The following is a 17224-nucleotide window of genomic DNA, read 5'->3' as shown; positions in this document are numbered from 1 at the left end:
ATTATCATTAGCAAACAAGACCTTTGAACATTTTGATGATGAGTATATTTGAATTTACTGCACTCTTTCCAATTGATAAATTTAAATCACATGAAGAACAAGGTCAGGCCAGGATTACTTGGATTGTTTAGGCAAATGAGGTGTCGATGTTGGATAATGAATGAAGCGTTGATGTTTTATAACAAAAAATGGCTGGACTTCTAGGATTACTTGATTAAAATTTGCTGACTGTGTCAAATTTACCTCTTGAGGTTCAATTACTTGATTGTTTTTCTAAACACTTTATGAACAACAGCGACAATTCCTTGGCAATAGTTTTGAAAATGTTCCTAGTATGTGACACTTGACTGACAATATGCCTTCCTTATACATTCTTACTTAATTCTTATGTAATATTTGATAAATTGTTAGTGTTCTTTTCACATTTGCATACCATATTATTGATTCAAATAACATAAATTCCTATTGTAAAGATAAACATGGTGATTTGGGTAAAATTTGCCTACCATCTTTCTGTTGATTATGTTTGATTTGTCTGGGTACTGTGAATCCATTATTTGAAAAAAAAAAATTGTTGCAATCATTTTGTTGTGTTTGTCATTCATACTTGAAATTCAAATAACTGTAAATGAATTTTATCATTATCAATTGGTGATTTTGCATATTTTGGTTAGCAGAGGCATGTGTTTAGAAATAAATGACATACCGTTTCATATCACATGTCAAATGCATCTTTTTGTACATTTGGGCGTACATGGATTTGAAGCTATTGAATTCACCAGCAGTATACAAGAGGGTTTGCATTGAAGCATTTTATATTTAAGATTGATTTTAATTCAATTTCAACTGGCTTTAAAATTATTCTTTTTTGTTGCATTTTTGAATTTTCATGATATGGATATTTTTTTTAATAATTCTGTTTTTAATGGACCGGAATCGTACATTTTTATTGTCATTATTTTTTAATTGACTTTAAATGTGTAAATATAAGAACTTTTAAGTCATTTTGCCTTGGACCATGGAACGGGTGTCTTAAAGATATTATGGAAGGATGGTGGTCACAGTACTTCAAATTAGTTATTTGTGATCAAGGTATATTTGGTGTCAGTGGTGTGGGTACACATATTTAGCTAATAAGAAACATGCAAAACAAAATGGAAACAGATGCAAAAAAAAGAAAAGAAAAATTGGGTGAAAAAGAAACAATTTCTTGTAGACCAGATTAACAGATTTCTTCCATGATTCTTAAGACTCCCTATAAAGGTAGGATATATGTAATACAAGAGATGTAATGTAGGGAATATCTTTTTGTATTCAGAAGACTGTGTTTGATGAGTTGAACTTCCAAGTGCAATACGACAATATATTTATTGTTCTGTGAAAAATACAGTCATCTGAAATGTAGATTAGAACTCTTACTGACCATTGTATAAATTCACATATCGCATATATACAAACTGTCTTCCATGATGTGATAGCTTAAGTTATATTCCAGACATCGCTGGATATAGAATGGGATCCAATCTGCCAATTCTCTCTGTTTCACATTGGTTAGTGATGCATGCATTGGTATATTGTATGTTCCTACACACCTACTTTCGCCTTCAAAAATTAATCAGAACTTGACACTGATTATAATGAATGCAATATTAACATTGATCAAGCCAGCTGCAGGGCTAATTGCATGTATGTGATGTTGCAAATTGGCAATATTTGCAGATTAGTATTAGAATCATAATTACCATGTAAAAAATATTAAAATTCTTCTTGAAATTTCAGGCCTGAGGTGAATGATAGCCTCATTCCATTCTGGGCTGTTGTGAAACATCTAATATGCTTGGGAGTCAGATTATTTTGCTGCAGGCCTCAATGTGAGGTACAAAACACAATATGAATCCCCCCCGACATCTGAACTCGGATTGATTACTTTACGAGTGTTCATAATCTGCTTTCATTTTGATCGCTTGACTTCAGGAATTGGTATTTTTGTGTGAAATATGCATTGTGGAGGACAGATTGTATATGGAAAATTGTATTAGTTAAGAAACAAATGCAAGATTAAGTGTACTCAATAATCATGATAATAGCCAAATTCTGTATGTGCACTTCTCATGTGGATTTTAAAATGGCCAAATTATAAATGCAATGGACAGCAGCAGGACTACTACAATAATTCATTGACCAGTTGCTGATAGTCAAAATTAAACCAAATGTCTTGTAGGATATACAGAAGTAATTGGCTTGTGAACATGCATAAAAAATTGGGTGGCAGCAGAGTGTCTTCACAAAACCCAGAATGATGGTTAAAATTGAACCAAATATGAAGCCATAGTGACCAGTATTTGGATGTAAAGTTGACTAGAGATACTTAATCTTGTGATAAACTTGCGTGTCAAACCTGTCCTGAGACATGAAATGCACATTTATTTGTATGTATTACTTCGGATTTATCTGAGCTCCATCAGTTACTATTCGGCCAAACCATGATGTAGGAATATGATTGGATAAGCTTTATCTTAAAACCTAGTGAAATGGCAGATTGTTGGAGAGGAACATTTTCATATTTTGTCACTTTTATCTGTTTTCGTAACATATTGGACTAAACATATTGCTTGTGACAATAGATAAGATCAAGAAAACGGAATATTGCAAAGATACGAAATGCTCTGAAAGGACAGGTTTGACCAAACCAAATAGAATTTGTATTGCATCCCCCACACCTTGTTTGTTTATCCTCATGTTTTAACCTAACTCTTCATACCAACTAACCGCACCTGCAATACAAATTCTATAATGACTAAAAGGGTAGAGTAAGATTATCCTATGTAAGATGCACTCAGAAATTCATTATGATCAGCTCCAGCTTTGAGATTTGCAGTTTAAGCACACACAATCATGGCACCACTTTCTTTACTAATCAACAAAAATCTCTGTAAACCTTTTCACCAGTCTCAAATCTTTCGTGTTATCCTATTGGCATCTTTTAAAGATGTGCAGTTACAATAAGGCAGGCAATAATGGAATCCAGCAAAGCATTACAATATATAAATCTAACAAGCTTGTACCTTCTTTAAGATTAGGCATTGTAAACAAAACAAAATTTATAATTCTCAAAGAAACCAAAAACAGTTCAAGTAGACCAAGATACATTCAGTTTGAAGATTGTTTTACAAATTCAAGTTAATCGTCAACAAGGAGAAGTACCAACTACCGACCAACGATGAAGAGGATCTGGATAAAAAATGCATCAACAGAAGAAGCCTTGGACTTCTGGAACCTCATCGCTCAACCAACAACTGCATCACCTCGAAAACCAAACCATGATGAAAGATTGCATCGGAAATGTTTATTTGATAAAAATGCTGGAAAAAGTTGACATACTGGCTATGCTTATTTTTTTAATAGATGTGGACTTAATCATCCTTCACATTGTTATAAAATAAATTCAGATTTTACAAATATTCAATACTTGTAGGTCTTTCAGTTTCATCTAATTAAGCTGTTATAAATATGACTTGTTGGGATTCAAAACATAATAAGCATAAGTCACTTGGTTTTGAAAAAGAAAGATCTTTAACAAAATTGGTTTCAATTTAATGCTTACAAAACAAAAGTAAACAATTCATAGGGAGAAACATGTTGAAAACAAAAGTAAAAAAAGATAAAAAAAATAAAACATATTTTAGTTATGTTACACCATCAGATGATAATCTTTTCATTAAAAAATGCAGCACTTATATTATTTGTGTTGGTTCTACTGGAATTGGGTGTATCATAAACTGGTATACTTCTCTCTATGTTGGGTTAATGCATGGGTTTATTAATCAATATTTGAATGGTATGTGTTATATTTATGCCCAAGTCTTAAAATGGAATTTTGTGAGGAACATGTGTCAAACAATTCTTATACAAAAGTTTGCAGTTGGGAAGCAGTATTGTTTAATGAAAAGAAACATTAATAATAAGAAGGTAATATTTGAAGTAAACTTGGTATTGTCAACTATTTCAGCATTTGTTCAACATTTCCCACCAAAACTTAAGTTTGTAAACAATCTTCAAAATGTATTGGATCATCCCCAAAACATCCAAAAGAGGCAATTGCAATGCCTCCACAGCATAATCTCACTGGTCATTTTTCAATTCAGAGTGCATTTTTCATGGTTGATTAGGGCATTTTAAGAATCTATATTTGATGTATATGTCATCTGCCTCGCTACAGAGCCACTACTCCATCAAGAAGGGCGCCGCTTTTCTCGGCTTCGGCACCAACAACGTTATACTGGTCAAATGTGACGAGAGGTAACATTATAATGTCACTGTACTCAAGGGACTACTTTCCACTTTGCGCCTGTCAGTCAGTCACTAACTGTTTGTGTATGTGCATCTGCAACCAGTGTAGGAGACATATGTCTACCTAATGTGTGTGTTAACATTTCTAACGCTGGGCTATGCTCGGGTGTATAATGCACAAAGTTGTACCGAAGGGTATGACTATAACACGGTACTTGGACTATGCATTCTTTGAAACCTGTTAACTAACTACTAATTAAAAAAAATAAATAAAAATTGATAAATGAACTAACCTTTTGGCTTGGCATGCTTAAGTTATACCGTAATCACACAGGTATTATAAGCCCACCTTCGGCTATAAGCCCACAAGCCCACCCCTACTTTTCAAAACATTCTGGAAACAAGGGTGCACTCCGCTATAAGCAAAGTAGTAATTTTGGCTAAGTTTTTAAATCAATACTTTGTCTCATATTTAAGAACAAATATAAAAAAATATATCAGTTAAAAATTGACATTCAATACTTCCATCTAGGAGGGTGGGCTTATACCCGAGTGGTTACGGTCCTAACACTCACCACCACACTGCGATAAGAGAAAATATAATGCGAATTAACAACATAGGATAAATCTAGAAATACCAGGTTTCAAAGAAATGGAATTTCAAGTATAGCGTTTCCTTCCTTGCATGCAAAAGCATACAAGGAGCACCACCCTTTCATTGTTGTCAACTTGGTTTAGAAGTTAACATCATGCACCTTTAGTGTCCTATGTAATGTAATTAGGCCTTAAACGATATAAAGAATTATATTAGGAAAGACACACTTGGTATGTGGATTCATGAAGCCTTTAAAATCATACATCAGGCTTATCATTAGAGAAGCAGAAGAACGAATAGGAGTGATGTTCATTAGACCTTAATCTTAGAGATAACCCATTAACCCCTGATAGGTCAATTTCAACTTTAGGCTAAATTCCAGTTAGTGTAGAGAGGTGTGTGAGTAAAAAATGAGAAAAAAAAGAAGATGTGTAAAGGGTCCAATGCTAAGTAAAAGCATAATGCTCCTTGCTAAACTTTGCATGTAATGAATTACCAGTGGTGGACTCCAATACTACATTGCGTTGATGGATGATCCCTAATTCAGTGTGTTTTTCTCCATTTCATGTTTTGTAGGGGCAAAATGATACCAGCTGAGTTAGAAAAGGCAATATTGGAAGCCAAGAATGAGGTGAGTTGTTAACATCGTATCTGCAATAGATTAACAATGCTGCATCTTATCTTGATTTAAAGTTTGCAACCTATCCTTAGCACTTTCTGCTAGCTCCAAGTTCATTAAAGGGAGTGTCCGGCAATCATAACATAATGCCTTATATGTTAGAAAAATAATTATCAAGCACGAACCACATGGTTTGATTTAAAACAAACTCATATTGACCAAGAAAACGAATAAAAAAAGTCGGCTCTCAACACACGATATTCAAAATTCCCGCGCCGAAATTGTCTAAGTGCAATGACGTAATGGTTGTTTGTACTCAATTGTCGTCAGCATTCATTGTATTACTGGGACGTCATTGCACTCGACAATTTCGGCGCCTGGGAATTTTGAATATCGCGTGTTGAGAAACGGATGTTTTTATTCGATTTTATGGTCACTATGAATTTGTTTTAAATAAAACCACTTGATTCATGCTTGATAATTATTTTTCTTACATATAAGGCATAATGATGTGATTGCCGGAGACTCCCTTCAAGGTTCTCTTGTTGGTCCAAAAGTCACAGTGTGGACCTGCACTTGAGTACATTGATGACCTTCTACACTAACTTTGCACAGATTGCTTCTTTGACGCGTAATCAGCCAATCAGATTACTTGTCTGTTGTTATGATTGCCAGACAATTGAATTAGCCAATCAGAGCCCCACTTCTTTGTTTACGCTGTGTATGCTTCAGTGGTGTAGCCAGCACTTTTTCATAGGGTTGGCAAGGGGGAGGCAAGCCCACATTTAAGGGGGCAAAAAGTACAAAAAAAGGGCCAAAAAATCTTGCATATCAGGGTGGCCAGCATCCCAGGGAGGGGAAGAGGGGGCAAGACTTCTCACAGGGGTCAGCTGCTCCCCCCCCCCCCTTGGCTACACCACTGAGCTTCATACACCACTTCACAGCACTATGACCTTGCTTTCTATTATTAGACTCTGTGTAGCATGCAGATCTTGTCAAGATAGATCCTTATTATGAGCACTCAACAGTTCTGTCATTACTTTCTCCGCTTTGATTGATTCAATTTTGCTGTATATTTTGTTTTGTGAATTGCTCTAGATTGTTTCGGCATAGGACAATAAAAAAATCAGCTATTTATAATTCGAGACCCAATTACAAATACTAGTATGACGTCCTGTCAACCAGACCGAAAATGCCCTACTACTCGCATCAGACGCAAACTAGTCATTTTACTTTTTGTCTTTGATTATAATACATGAATCATATGGAGTAATTATATATTTTTAGTATCAAACTCCAGCACTGGAAAAGTACCTGGATATTACACTGTTTCATAGTAGATCTTTATAACCAGGGATATACATTAAAAGTTTGGCAGATGGTTTATGAATATACATAAAATTTGCAGATGGTCTATGTGGATTGGGCAGAATCACTATTTTTTGTTATTGATGGATGTAACGTTTTTGTTGTCGCTGTCTAAAAGTGAATAGCATAATTCAAAATTGTGAAAATAATATACATGTACATTATGTGCAAAACATAGTATACTTTTTAGAGAAGATATTCAACAATGTGTAATTTATGAACAAATTTTAATCTTGTATATAATAATTTTCAATGTTTAATTTACTTGTCTCTTAATTTCAGGGTTGTAAGCCACTCTTTGTGAATGCCACAGGAGGTACCACAGTGTTTGGTGTATATGACCCCATTGATGCTATTGCTGACATCTGTGAAAAGTATGGCATGTGGCTTCATATTGATGTAAGTAAAGTCTACAGGTCATCATGGCCTCAAAACATTCACATGTTAATCTGAACTATTAATATTGTTAGGTTTCCACCACTTCTTCCTACCCGATCAGATGGGGTATTTTATATCAAAAAGCACTACATCACAATTTCCAAGATAGCGAGCTTATTGCTGATTACCTATACAACAACTTGCATAGCTAATTACAACTGTGGTTGGTTGTTCTTGATGTACACTGATTTGAGATATGTGCTTGTGTAGACCTCCTTCGCTGAAATAGGTTTTATGCACGGTTGTTAGGGTACCATAATCAGCAATTTTTGTAAAGCCTTAATAGGGTTTGGTGAACTGGCACTTCAAATCACTTGTATTTGTTTGTGGGTTTGATTACATACAGAGCCAATGTAACTGATATTGCCAATATATATTGACTTACAGGCTACATAAGAAGGCGCATGACTTATGATTGGAATGGGGGGGGGGGAAAAGATGGGGTACAACATATAGGGTCAAGATTGTATTACAACTGATGATGTAACATTGGTTATATTGTGACAGGCTGCATGGGGAGGATCAGCACTTCTTAGTAGGACTCATCGACAGCTACTCAAGGGAATTGAAAGAAGTAACTCAGTCACATGGTGTCAACACAAGATGATGGGTGTGCCGTTGCAATGTTCAGCTTTTCTTCTAAGGGATAATGTAAGTATTCTAAAGCAAACAATTCATGGAATGTGAGTGAAATTGCTCAGTACCAAATCAGTTTTTTCTCAGCTTTGTGGGCTATAAGCATATGTTGCGTGTTATGTGTTACCAGGCACCTCAACAAAATGGTAAACATTGCAGTTATTGAGCTATGGAAATTTTGATGCATAGTGCAGGGATGGCAGATTTCCTTGTATTATAGGATTTCCTACTTTTTGTTACTCCAAATTTCTGCACTTTTATTTATTTTCAACCTGTTATGAGGCTTTACAACCCAAATTTGCACACTTTTTCATGCTTTTCCTGCAAAGTCACTTCAGGCCACTGGCATCAGCGTTCGAAATAAGGCATGTCCTTGCGTCAAATACCTGTGAAAGTAGGAGCGGACCCGCAAATTTCTTACGGTACGGGTCCGTGTGACCCGTAAAAAGTAAACCAAGCAAAGAGCAGAAAATTCTACAATCAAGTGCAAATTTCCCTGGGACACTTGTTCATATTTCGCCCTCTGTTCAATAAAACCGGTCATATGAAGTTCACCATGTGATATTTTATTTGTATAGTTTCCAACCTATTTCGAATCCCTCCCTCCCCACCAACCAATGTTGGAGCAAAAATATAGGCCATTTAAAAATGAGGCGTTTGGTATACAACATTGAATAAGGGGGTGGAGGGTCATTGAACTATGAAAGTGTCCCAGCAAATTTGCACTTGATTGTAGTTTTGTTGTTCCACTGGAAAATCTGGTTCACATAATACGTCCACTTTCATTAATTTTAGTTTCCCATCAAGTTTTCAATATTGTTTCTATAGTCTACATCATACATTTAATACTTCATAATAGTTGGACCCTTGATTATTAGTGAGGAACCTTGACATTTCAAAGGCAAGGGTCCGGGCCGGAAATTGGTGAGGACCCTTGAAATTTCAAAGGCAAGGGGTATGGACCCTTGTATTTTTTTCTTATTTCGAGCCCTGGCTGGCATCCATGATTTACTTCATTTGTTGTGGTTGTTTTTTAGGATGGTCTGTTATTTGATGCTCACTGTGCTGGTGCTAGATACCTATTCCAGCAAGACAAATGTTACAGTGTGGATTATGATACTGGAGACAAGTCAATACAGTGTGGGAGGAAAGTGGATGCCTTCAAACTGTGGATGATGTGGAAGGCTAAAGGCAACTCTGGATTTGAAGCAGAAATTGACAAAAAGTTTGACAATGCAAGGTAGGTTACAATGTTTGTGAGGTCAGGCTTTAATCCAGCAGAAATCTGCTGGAGGGTTACAATTTGATGGGCAATTGAATGAATGGAGTTGGTTTTCACTAAGTCTAAAACAAAATTTCAGGGGAGGGGGGAGATCGAGTTTGAATTTGGCCCTGAGCTCAGATTCACAAATTTGTGTTGTGACAAGTTTGAACATGACTTCCCATTGAATTTCAAATGAAGTTTTTTCAGAAATGTGGGTCAGTAGTTGTGTAATAAGTCTCTAAATCCCATTTATACCTTCAGCTTTGTACTTCTTAATCATTTTGTGACCCATTCTTTTTCTTTCAGGTATATGAGAGAGTTGATCAGGGAGAGAGAAGGATTTGAACTGGTGACCGAGGTAAGTACAGGATTATTAGACCACAAAACAGGTTTTCTCAGAAGACCGTGTGCAGAGCTATTTCTTACTTTTTTTGGCCCCAACACATGTGTGGGGCTTATGTTTTCATGGGCGGAAGCAAATTCATTAATCCACTGTGCAGCTCCAATGCAATAACCGATCAACTTCAAACTTGGTCTGGTGATAGGATATGGTAGCTTGATGTGCTGTATAGTTTTGTGTCATGTTATTTGCATATTTATGATTATTAATGAGCTGATTTGCATTTTCATAAATCCACTCTGCAGCTTAAGTGCAATAACCGATCAACTTCTAACTTGGTATTGTGATAGTATATGGTGGCCTGAAGTTTGGTTGTTATTATTTATGATGGGTTGTTTTTAATTGCCATTCATTAGTAATTCATGTCATATTTGTTCCCCACAGGGTGAAGCTCCCAATGTGTGCTTTTGGTATGTACCACCAAGTATGAGAGATATGGAAAAAGGAACTGAGTACCAGCAAAAGTTACATCAGGTGAGTAATCTGGAAATGAAGTGACAAACATTATATCGCAATTTCATTGATTTGAGATATTGGATATTTTGGCGGGAAAAGTATCGTATATGTTTATGCAATGGCATAAATTTTTGATTCAAATTTGGACTGTTCCATTTCAGTAGATTTTGCCTCATGAAGTGGCAAGGTCAAAATTGATGTGCTATATTTGTTATTATATACCTTATATATAGATTCCTGTCATCTGATTGGTTGAATGTGCAGTCAATGAATTAACTATGCCCTCAAAATGAACTATGGACCGGTCCATGGAAATGAACTATGGACCGGTCATGTGCGTCCCGATCAAACTGCGCAATCGCAACATCCACGTATCCATTTGGTATATAAAACAAATATTGACTGCTTTATTCGGGACATGGTTAAGATTATAGGCCAGCGGTGATCTCAAAACCATGCTATGACCTTGGGCCTATATATCTTAACCATGTAATCAATATATGCAGTCAATATATGTTACCATCGTGCGCTTGCACTCAGGCATTCGATAATTGTGTACTATGCCATCAGGTATTGGGCTCTTTTCTTGTCACTAGTTATTTATATTTATAAATCGATATTGATGAAGATGTACCTGTGACATGTTACCCCCCGACAATAAAATTACCTGCCAATAGTGTGGCAGTGGGTGGTATGGAACAGCCCTGACAGTAAGGGATCTGAAGAACAATGTTTACACTATCCTAGTCAGGTGCTTCAGCAACCATAGTGTGCAAATTTCTTGATGAGCTAAGAAAGGATAATGAAATGTATTTATATAACATACTGAAACTTTAAACCAAATATGGTTTAAATTGGAACAAATTCACATGATGCGCACCTAAATTTGCTTTTTATAAAAGCTGAAATGGTCAAATATGAGATTAATTTCTCAAAATCTCATGCACACAGGTGTTTCTCTTTCTTCTTACCCATTTAAAAAGGGCTGTATATGCTACTGCTAGTATGTACTAATGTAATCCTCCATTAGTTCATGTTCAAAAGGGTTGTGACATTACTTTAGGTATCTAATATAATATTAAACTAGTAACAATTTGATTATTGCTTGCAGGTTGCTCCACTAATAAAAGAGCGCATGATGAAGACCGGAACCATGCTGGTTGGGTACCAGCCACTCAAACCGTATGTGAATTTCTTCCGCATGATTTACTCAAATCGTGCTACAAATAGGAAAGATGTGGAATGGATTATGGATGAGATAGATCGCCTTGGTAACGACATCGTCCTCAAGTGAGATGTAAGCAATTTAGAGCAGTGGTGATCAGTTTGGTGGAAGAAATACTCAAGCCGTTTATCAATCTATCAGGGTCTCATTGCCAAATCATGTTTCAAACAAATAGCCTTTATTTTCATTTATATATGGTTATAGAAACTGTTAGATTTTGAAATAGATTTAGATGAAAGATAACCTTAAATAGGAAATTAGATTTTGTAATAGATACAAAATGGCTGCAAAACAATCTCACATGTATTCCACTGTTGATGATTTTGTGAAAACAGGTTGGTATGTTTCTAACAATTGGTGTTAAGATACTAAGGTCAAATTGTGGTGACCATTCAATGACATAAGACCCCATTGATATTGTAAACTTGATTGAATCAGTCAACCTTGTACAGTGGCGAGTGCAAATTTGTGACCTGCTACCACAAACTCAGCGTAAAGTCGCCAAGACTTTATACTCATTTTGTTCAGTTGGTAGTTCGAGATATTTGGTCTGACTAAATTGATGTTCTTTGTTTGCTGCCACCTGTACAAGCCAGTAGTATTATCCTTTGTGAATGGCCCATTGTGCCCCATTCACAAAGGACATACAGACATACTTATTGGCTTTAATAGGTGAGTGAACACCAACACATTAGTCATGACGTTTTGAGGGACTAACACCTTGTGACTTTACGCTGATTTCGTGATAGCAGGTCACATGTGAGTATTTGTAAAAGCAGAGTACCAAAGAGTTTTAGTATATTTATGTAGTGATGCATCAAGATATTGGAACCGTGTTAAGGTCAAAGTAGTAATTTGTGTTAAGTGGGTGACATTTTTCGTAATGTGAAAATTTGTGATATGTCCCGCCCATGGCCTACTAGGTATTCATGAAGTTGTCACTTTAAGGCTTTTTGATGCTCATAGACATAGTATAGATAGGCTCTAGTTAATGTGTATAGTTTCTTCATACATGCCAAAAACTCAATATCAGCAGGATGATATGATACAGTATACAGACATTTTATATTTTAATAAGAATTATGTCTGTTTGACCACATATTATAGGATCAAATCGTGCAGTATTATATAAAGATCAGGAACAATGTGCATGAGATGACTGTGTGAAATGTTATATCCCAGTTGTTATTTCAGAGTAAATTATGTAGCACAATTGTAACATTTTGAATTAATACTGTTTTAAATGTATTTTAACAACACAACTCGGCAAACAACTCCTGCACAGCACCCACATCAACGCACACCCAAATCAATGCACCCCCAACTCAACACACCCAACTCAACACACACCCAACTCAACACACACCCAACTCAACACACACCCAACTCAATGTACACTCAACATGCACCCAAATCAACGCACACCCAACTCTAGACCCCCCCCCCCCATACACACACACCCCTACACAACTTGAAAAGTGATCAATTCAAGATCTTCAATTATGGATCAAGTTGCATATTTATTAATGTAGAAATCATTGTAATAAGATGATGAAGTTGGGATCAAGTTTTCAACATGCAGCTGATGTATTCAAATAAATGAATAAATATAGCATTGTTTGTGTCAAACTGTTGATTGTTTAAGGAATTTTTATGTTTGTTTGGAAAAGTAAATCATGCAAAAAACAAAATATGTATGTGTATGATAGGAAATGATAGAGGACTTCGATATTTCTTGTGAATGTCATGTTTTGTCATTCATTAGACATGGAAAACAACAGTTAAATGGGCATTTCGTGATCCACAACAGCAAAAAAAAAGTTGAGATTTTTATACCACTGGAAACCTCTAGCTACATAATGTTTATGTACAAACATTTCTTGCAGGTTAATTCGTTTAGAAAAATCGGAATCAACTGAAATTTTGGAAAAAGCTTTTTTCTTGGATACTAGGAGGATGCTAGGATCACGAAATACTCCTTTAATTGGTTAATAGCAAAGAATATATAATTAATTTGTATTGTACATTTTTCGTTCATATCATTCCTGTGTAATATAGGGCTGAATTATACAGCCTTAATCAGTGCCAGTAACCAGCAGGTGTGATGTGTGTTGATCATGTATGCAGAAGAGACGGCAATTACATGCTACTTTTTGGCCTTGCAATGGATATGATTGGTACATATCATTAGGCACTGTCAGTGGTACACTTACTATCTGCATTTGCAATGACAGGCTAGCAGGGTCTGTCCACCTTGGGTAATCCAAGCACAGATGTTTTAATTTGAGAATTTAAATAATTAAATCATTTTGAGATTGTAATGATTGAATTCATGTCTATGGAATGATAATTTGATATCCTTTGTTTGTCATAATATCATTTGTATGTACATGTATATAAGGTTTTATCATTTAATAGTCATAAATAACACAATTTCATTGGTCATTAGCCAAATATTATTTTGTATTGTCAAGCTTATGTATAATTACCATACAATATATAGTTGTATTATTCAGCTCTTAATCAGCAATGACAATCAGAGGGCCTACCATCTTGTATTGTATTGTAAACTGTGCTAATGGTGTATGCGGAAGAGACGGCAATTATGTTTTGCGTGCTAACTGTGTGTCGCACATCGCGAATGGCATGCCATAACCCAGTGCTAGTCGTGTGACTGAAAACTGTAAAAGCAAGGATTGTACTGATGTTATTTACATACACTGTACATGCTTGCTTATATATAATTCATGTCTACTCAATGATTTGTTACCTTCTGCTTATTCATGCAATATGAAAAATATCACTGGTTTGATTTTTTCATTAATAAAATTTCATGTAAACAAATCCAATTGATTATTTGGTAAAATGATGTTAAACATACCTAACAATGACGTTTCGTGCTACATCGTAGCACTTTCTCAAATCGACTGACCAATTCTCCCAGTCCTCCTTGTCTGCTTCCTGTTTGAGCGTGACGTTGGTGGCGCTGTTTTAGGTGGTTTTAGGATCACTGGTTTGAGGTTGTATTTTGTGGCCTTTTGTGATACGAACTCAATGAAACCAGTGATATTATTTGTATCGCATGAATAAACGGCATAACTGATAGTATCATATTTGAAAGATGTGACTTTGAACCAGTGGTATTGTTCTTATTGCATGAGCACACCGGGGATAACCTATATTGTGTTGAGTCATATGTTACTATTGTGGTTAAATGATGTACATAAATGGTCACTGTGGTGATTTTATTAATTGATTTTGTTATATTATTGAAAAAAACATTGTAGTATCATACACTCATGACTCAAAATAACACTTGAACATCTATGCCTACATGGACTTAGTAAAGCATTTCAAAGGTATATTCAGGCCATATGGCCGACCTAGATTCTAAACTGTACCTCGGCTACCAGCCAACAAAATTACATACAAGCTAGCTCAATATATGTGTGACTTTGTGGCTACAAGCAAAAGTGGCCTAAGAGGCTTCTATTTCAGGGTCATAGTCAAAAAACGGTGCCCTCTTTGGTCAATGCCGTTCAGTAGATTAAAAAATGACCGGTTTATCTGTTGACCCCTCAAAGTAGTCCTGTGCCCATGGAGAAGTGGGTCCCCTCTCCATGTTGGCAGTGTCTGTTCTTAATTTTTGCTTGTATTGATTGTTATTTATTTGGTGGTTTTGTTGTAAAGGGCATCGAGGCACTTTGTAATAATGCATAATATTAAAAATGTGTTTATTATTATTATCATTGTTAAATTACAAGGTCTTGCATATAAGAAAGTGCAGGCACGCTACCTCATAATGAAATTCAAAGCTTGCAATATAAACAGGTGTATAATTTACTCAGTTGTGATTATAATGCAGTGCAACTCTTTAACTGGAAAATAATCTTTTAAGTTAGCCCCATCTTGGTTCTTAGTGTGTAAATAATGTATTTTTATCCAAACAATTGTACTATTTTTATTATTGATAATTAACGAATTGAATGAATATATATGCTAATGATGATTTTTAATTACTTAAAAATGGTGTATGCAGGAAAACATTTTATTAAAACAGGTGCATCCTCTTAATAAACATCTCACAACACAAGCTTTATTTCATTACAAAATCGTAATATTTTTAACAGACCATGTAATTTATGGAGCTTTAACATGTAACACTTATATTTTAATTAACAGATAAGATCACTACACAAAGGTGCAAATTTTACTATGAAATTATTTAGTAAACAAATCAATGTACTTAGATAATTGAATATTTCTGCAAACAAGAAAAAATCCAGTAGCAAATGAAATCAGCAGGGGAAGCGTTTTAATTCCACATTTTTTAATATAAATACTTGCATCGAGAGTACTGATATGACATGTGGATATGGGTGGTTAAGGGATATTATTAATTGCTTTGGAATTTAGAAAGCAAAATTATACTTTGGAATTTCTTTGAAATAATACCAGATTGCTGTTTAAAGGTAATGAGCGATGTGACAGTGCTGGTGTTGATGAATAACTTCTCTCTCCATTTTGGAAGAAGTCATCAGAATTTGGCCCAAATTGACCCAACTACCCTAACAAGTAATCTGCACTGTTTATCCACAGGTGTTTATGTACTGGTATTTAGTCTTCATTAGTTTTGCAAATTTGCTCAATTACAAAAATTGCCACTAAATTAACCCTTCTAGCATCCACTAGCACCATTAAAAATGTAAGAATCAATTGAACACATTACTTAATTCATATTAGCTGTTGATTATTTGCAACATCTACTGTTGTATTATCTATTCCAGCTCCAGTGACACCCCGGAGTGACACCTCATTAATTTCCCTAGACCTTTGCATGCATTGAAATAGGTATTAGCATTTTACTTTGAAAAATCAATTTAATTGAGTATTTTTCATGCCCCTCCGGTGAACATTGCCTTGTCATACCCAGGACAATATGCCTGAGGTGTCACTGGAGTTGGAAACAATAATAGTGCGCTGTCAATTATTGATATGCAGATTACAGCATTGTAATTTATTTTTGACTTTGTATCAAGTTTAAGATGAGAATGTAAGAAGCAGTTGAAGAATGTGTAAATGTAGGTGCAGCTTCTAGATATTGCTGTGTGTGAATTATTCATACAAAGTTCACTATTTGTAGCATTGTTATATTGATTTTGCAGCACGAAGTTCGCTCAAGTTTAAGGCAAGATTGTGAAAAGGAAGCAATTGAATATGTAACTAATGTTGGTTCAACTTCTAGGTATTGCTGTGAATCATTCATACAAAATCACTTTTATTTATTTTCTTTTTGTATCACTTTACTTTGTGTGAGTGTTCAATATTAAAGTTGATATGGACTATAAACAGTGTGTTGTGTATTAGTTTGTTTTTATTTGTCAGTTGGTTATTACACATGATATCGTATCGTTATCAGTGTGGACTTCAAAAATCCAGATTAATGTTAATCAGATGTTAATGACAAGCCTAAAAAAGGGGTCCCAACATTACATAACATAATCTATATGGTAAGGTTGTCTTTCCACACATTGGATAACCTTGTTAATCAGATAAATGACTAGCCTAATGCCATAAACGGGTTCCTAACATTACATAACATAGTCTAGATCAAAGAGCTTTTAATAGAAATAGAGTCGCAATAGATTATATAATCTTTTGTTCGTTTGATGCCGATTAGAAGTTGCGACAGGCTATTCATAAAAGTGGTACCATTGTTTGGAAGAAAGGGGTTCCGCCATTAAATTGGTCACTGATCCGGCATCATATTAACGCTCTACACAACAGGCGAGTATCAATAAGTGACCACGCTACAGTCATGTGTAAGGGCAGTCATGTGTAAAGTGGTACCATTGTAGTCATGTATCCCAAATGTGTGCTTGTGTGGGTCTGAAGACTATAAGGAGGCTTTAGCTGTCGATGCCATCATCTTT

At 35.3% G+C, this 17224-nt stretch overlaps 1 protein-coding gene across 2 annotated transcripts in view; it reads left to right on the top strand.

Annotated features, from left to right (window-relative positions):
- LOC140151945 (cysteine sulfinic acid decarboxylase-like) overlaps positions 1 to 16645 on the top strand; it is a 35949-nt gene extending 19304 nt beyond the window's left edge. For both annotated transcript variants that reach the window (XM_072174259.1, XM_072174253.1), the window contains exons 7-14: positions 4220 to 4299; positions 5462 to 5516; positions 7155 to 7271; positions 7818 to 7961; positions 8984 to 9186; positions 9517 to 9568; positions 9995 to 10084; positions 11178 to 16645. In XM_072174259.1, the coding sequence (XP_072030360.1) occupies positions 4220 to 4299; positions 5462 to 5516; positions 7155 to 7271; positions 7818 to 7961; positions 8984 to 9186; positions 9517 to 9568; positions 9995 to 10084; positions 11178 to 11360 (924 nt within the window). In that variant the 3' untranslated portion in view covers positions 11361 to 16645. The remainder of the gene's footprint in view (positions 1 to 4219; positions 4300 to 5461; positions 5517 to 7154; positions 7272 to 7817; positions 7962 to 8983; positions 9187 to 9516; positions 9569 to 9994; positions 10085 to 11177) is intronic.
- The last annotated feature ends 579 nt before the right edge of the window (positions 16646 to 17224 follow it).

The sequence above is a fragment of the Amphiura filiformis genome, chromosome 1 (genome assembly GCF_039555335.1).
Source record: "Amphiura filiformis chromosome 1, Afil_fr2py, whole genome shotgun sequence".
NCBI classification, from domain to species: domain Eukaryota; kingdom Metazoa; phylum Echinodermata; class Ophiuroidea; order Amphilepidida; family Amphiuridae; genus Amphiura; species Amphiura filiformis.
This window is presented reverse-complemented; position numbering and strand designations above follow the sequence as displayed.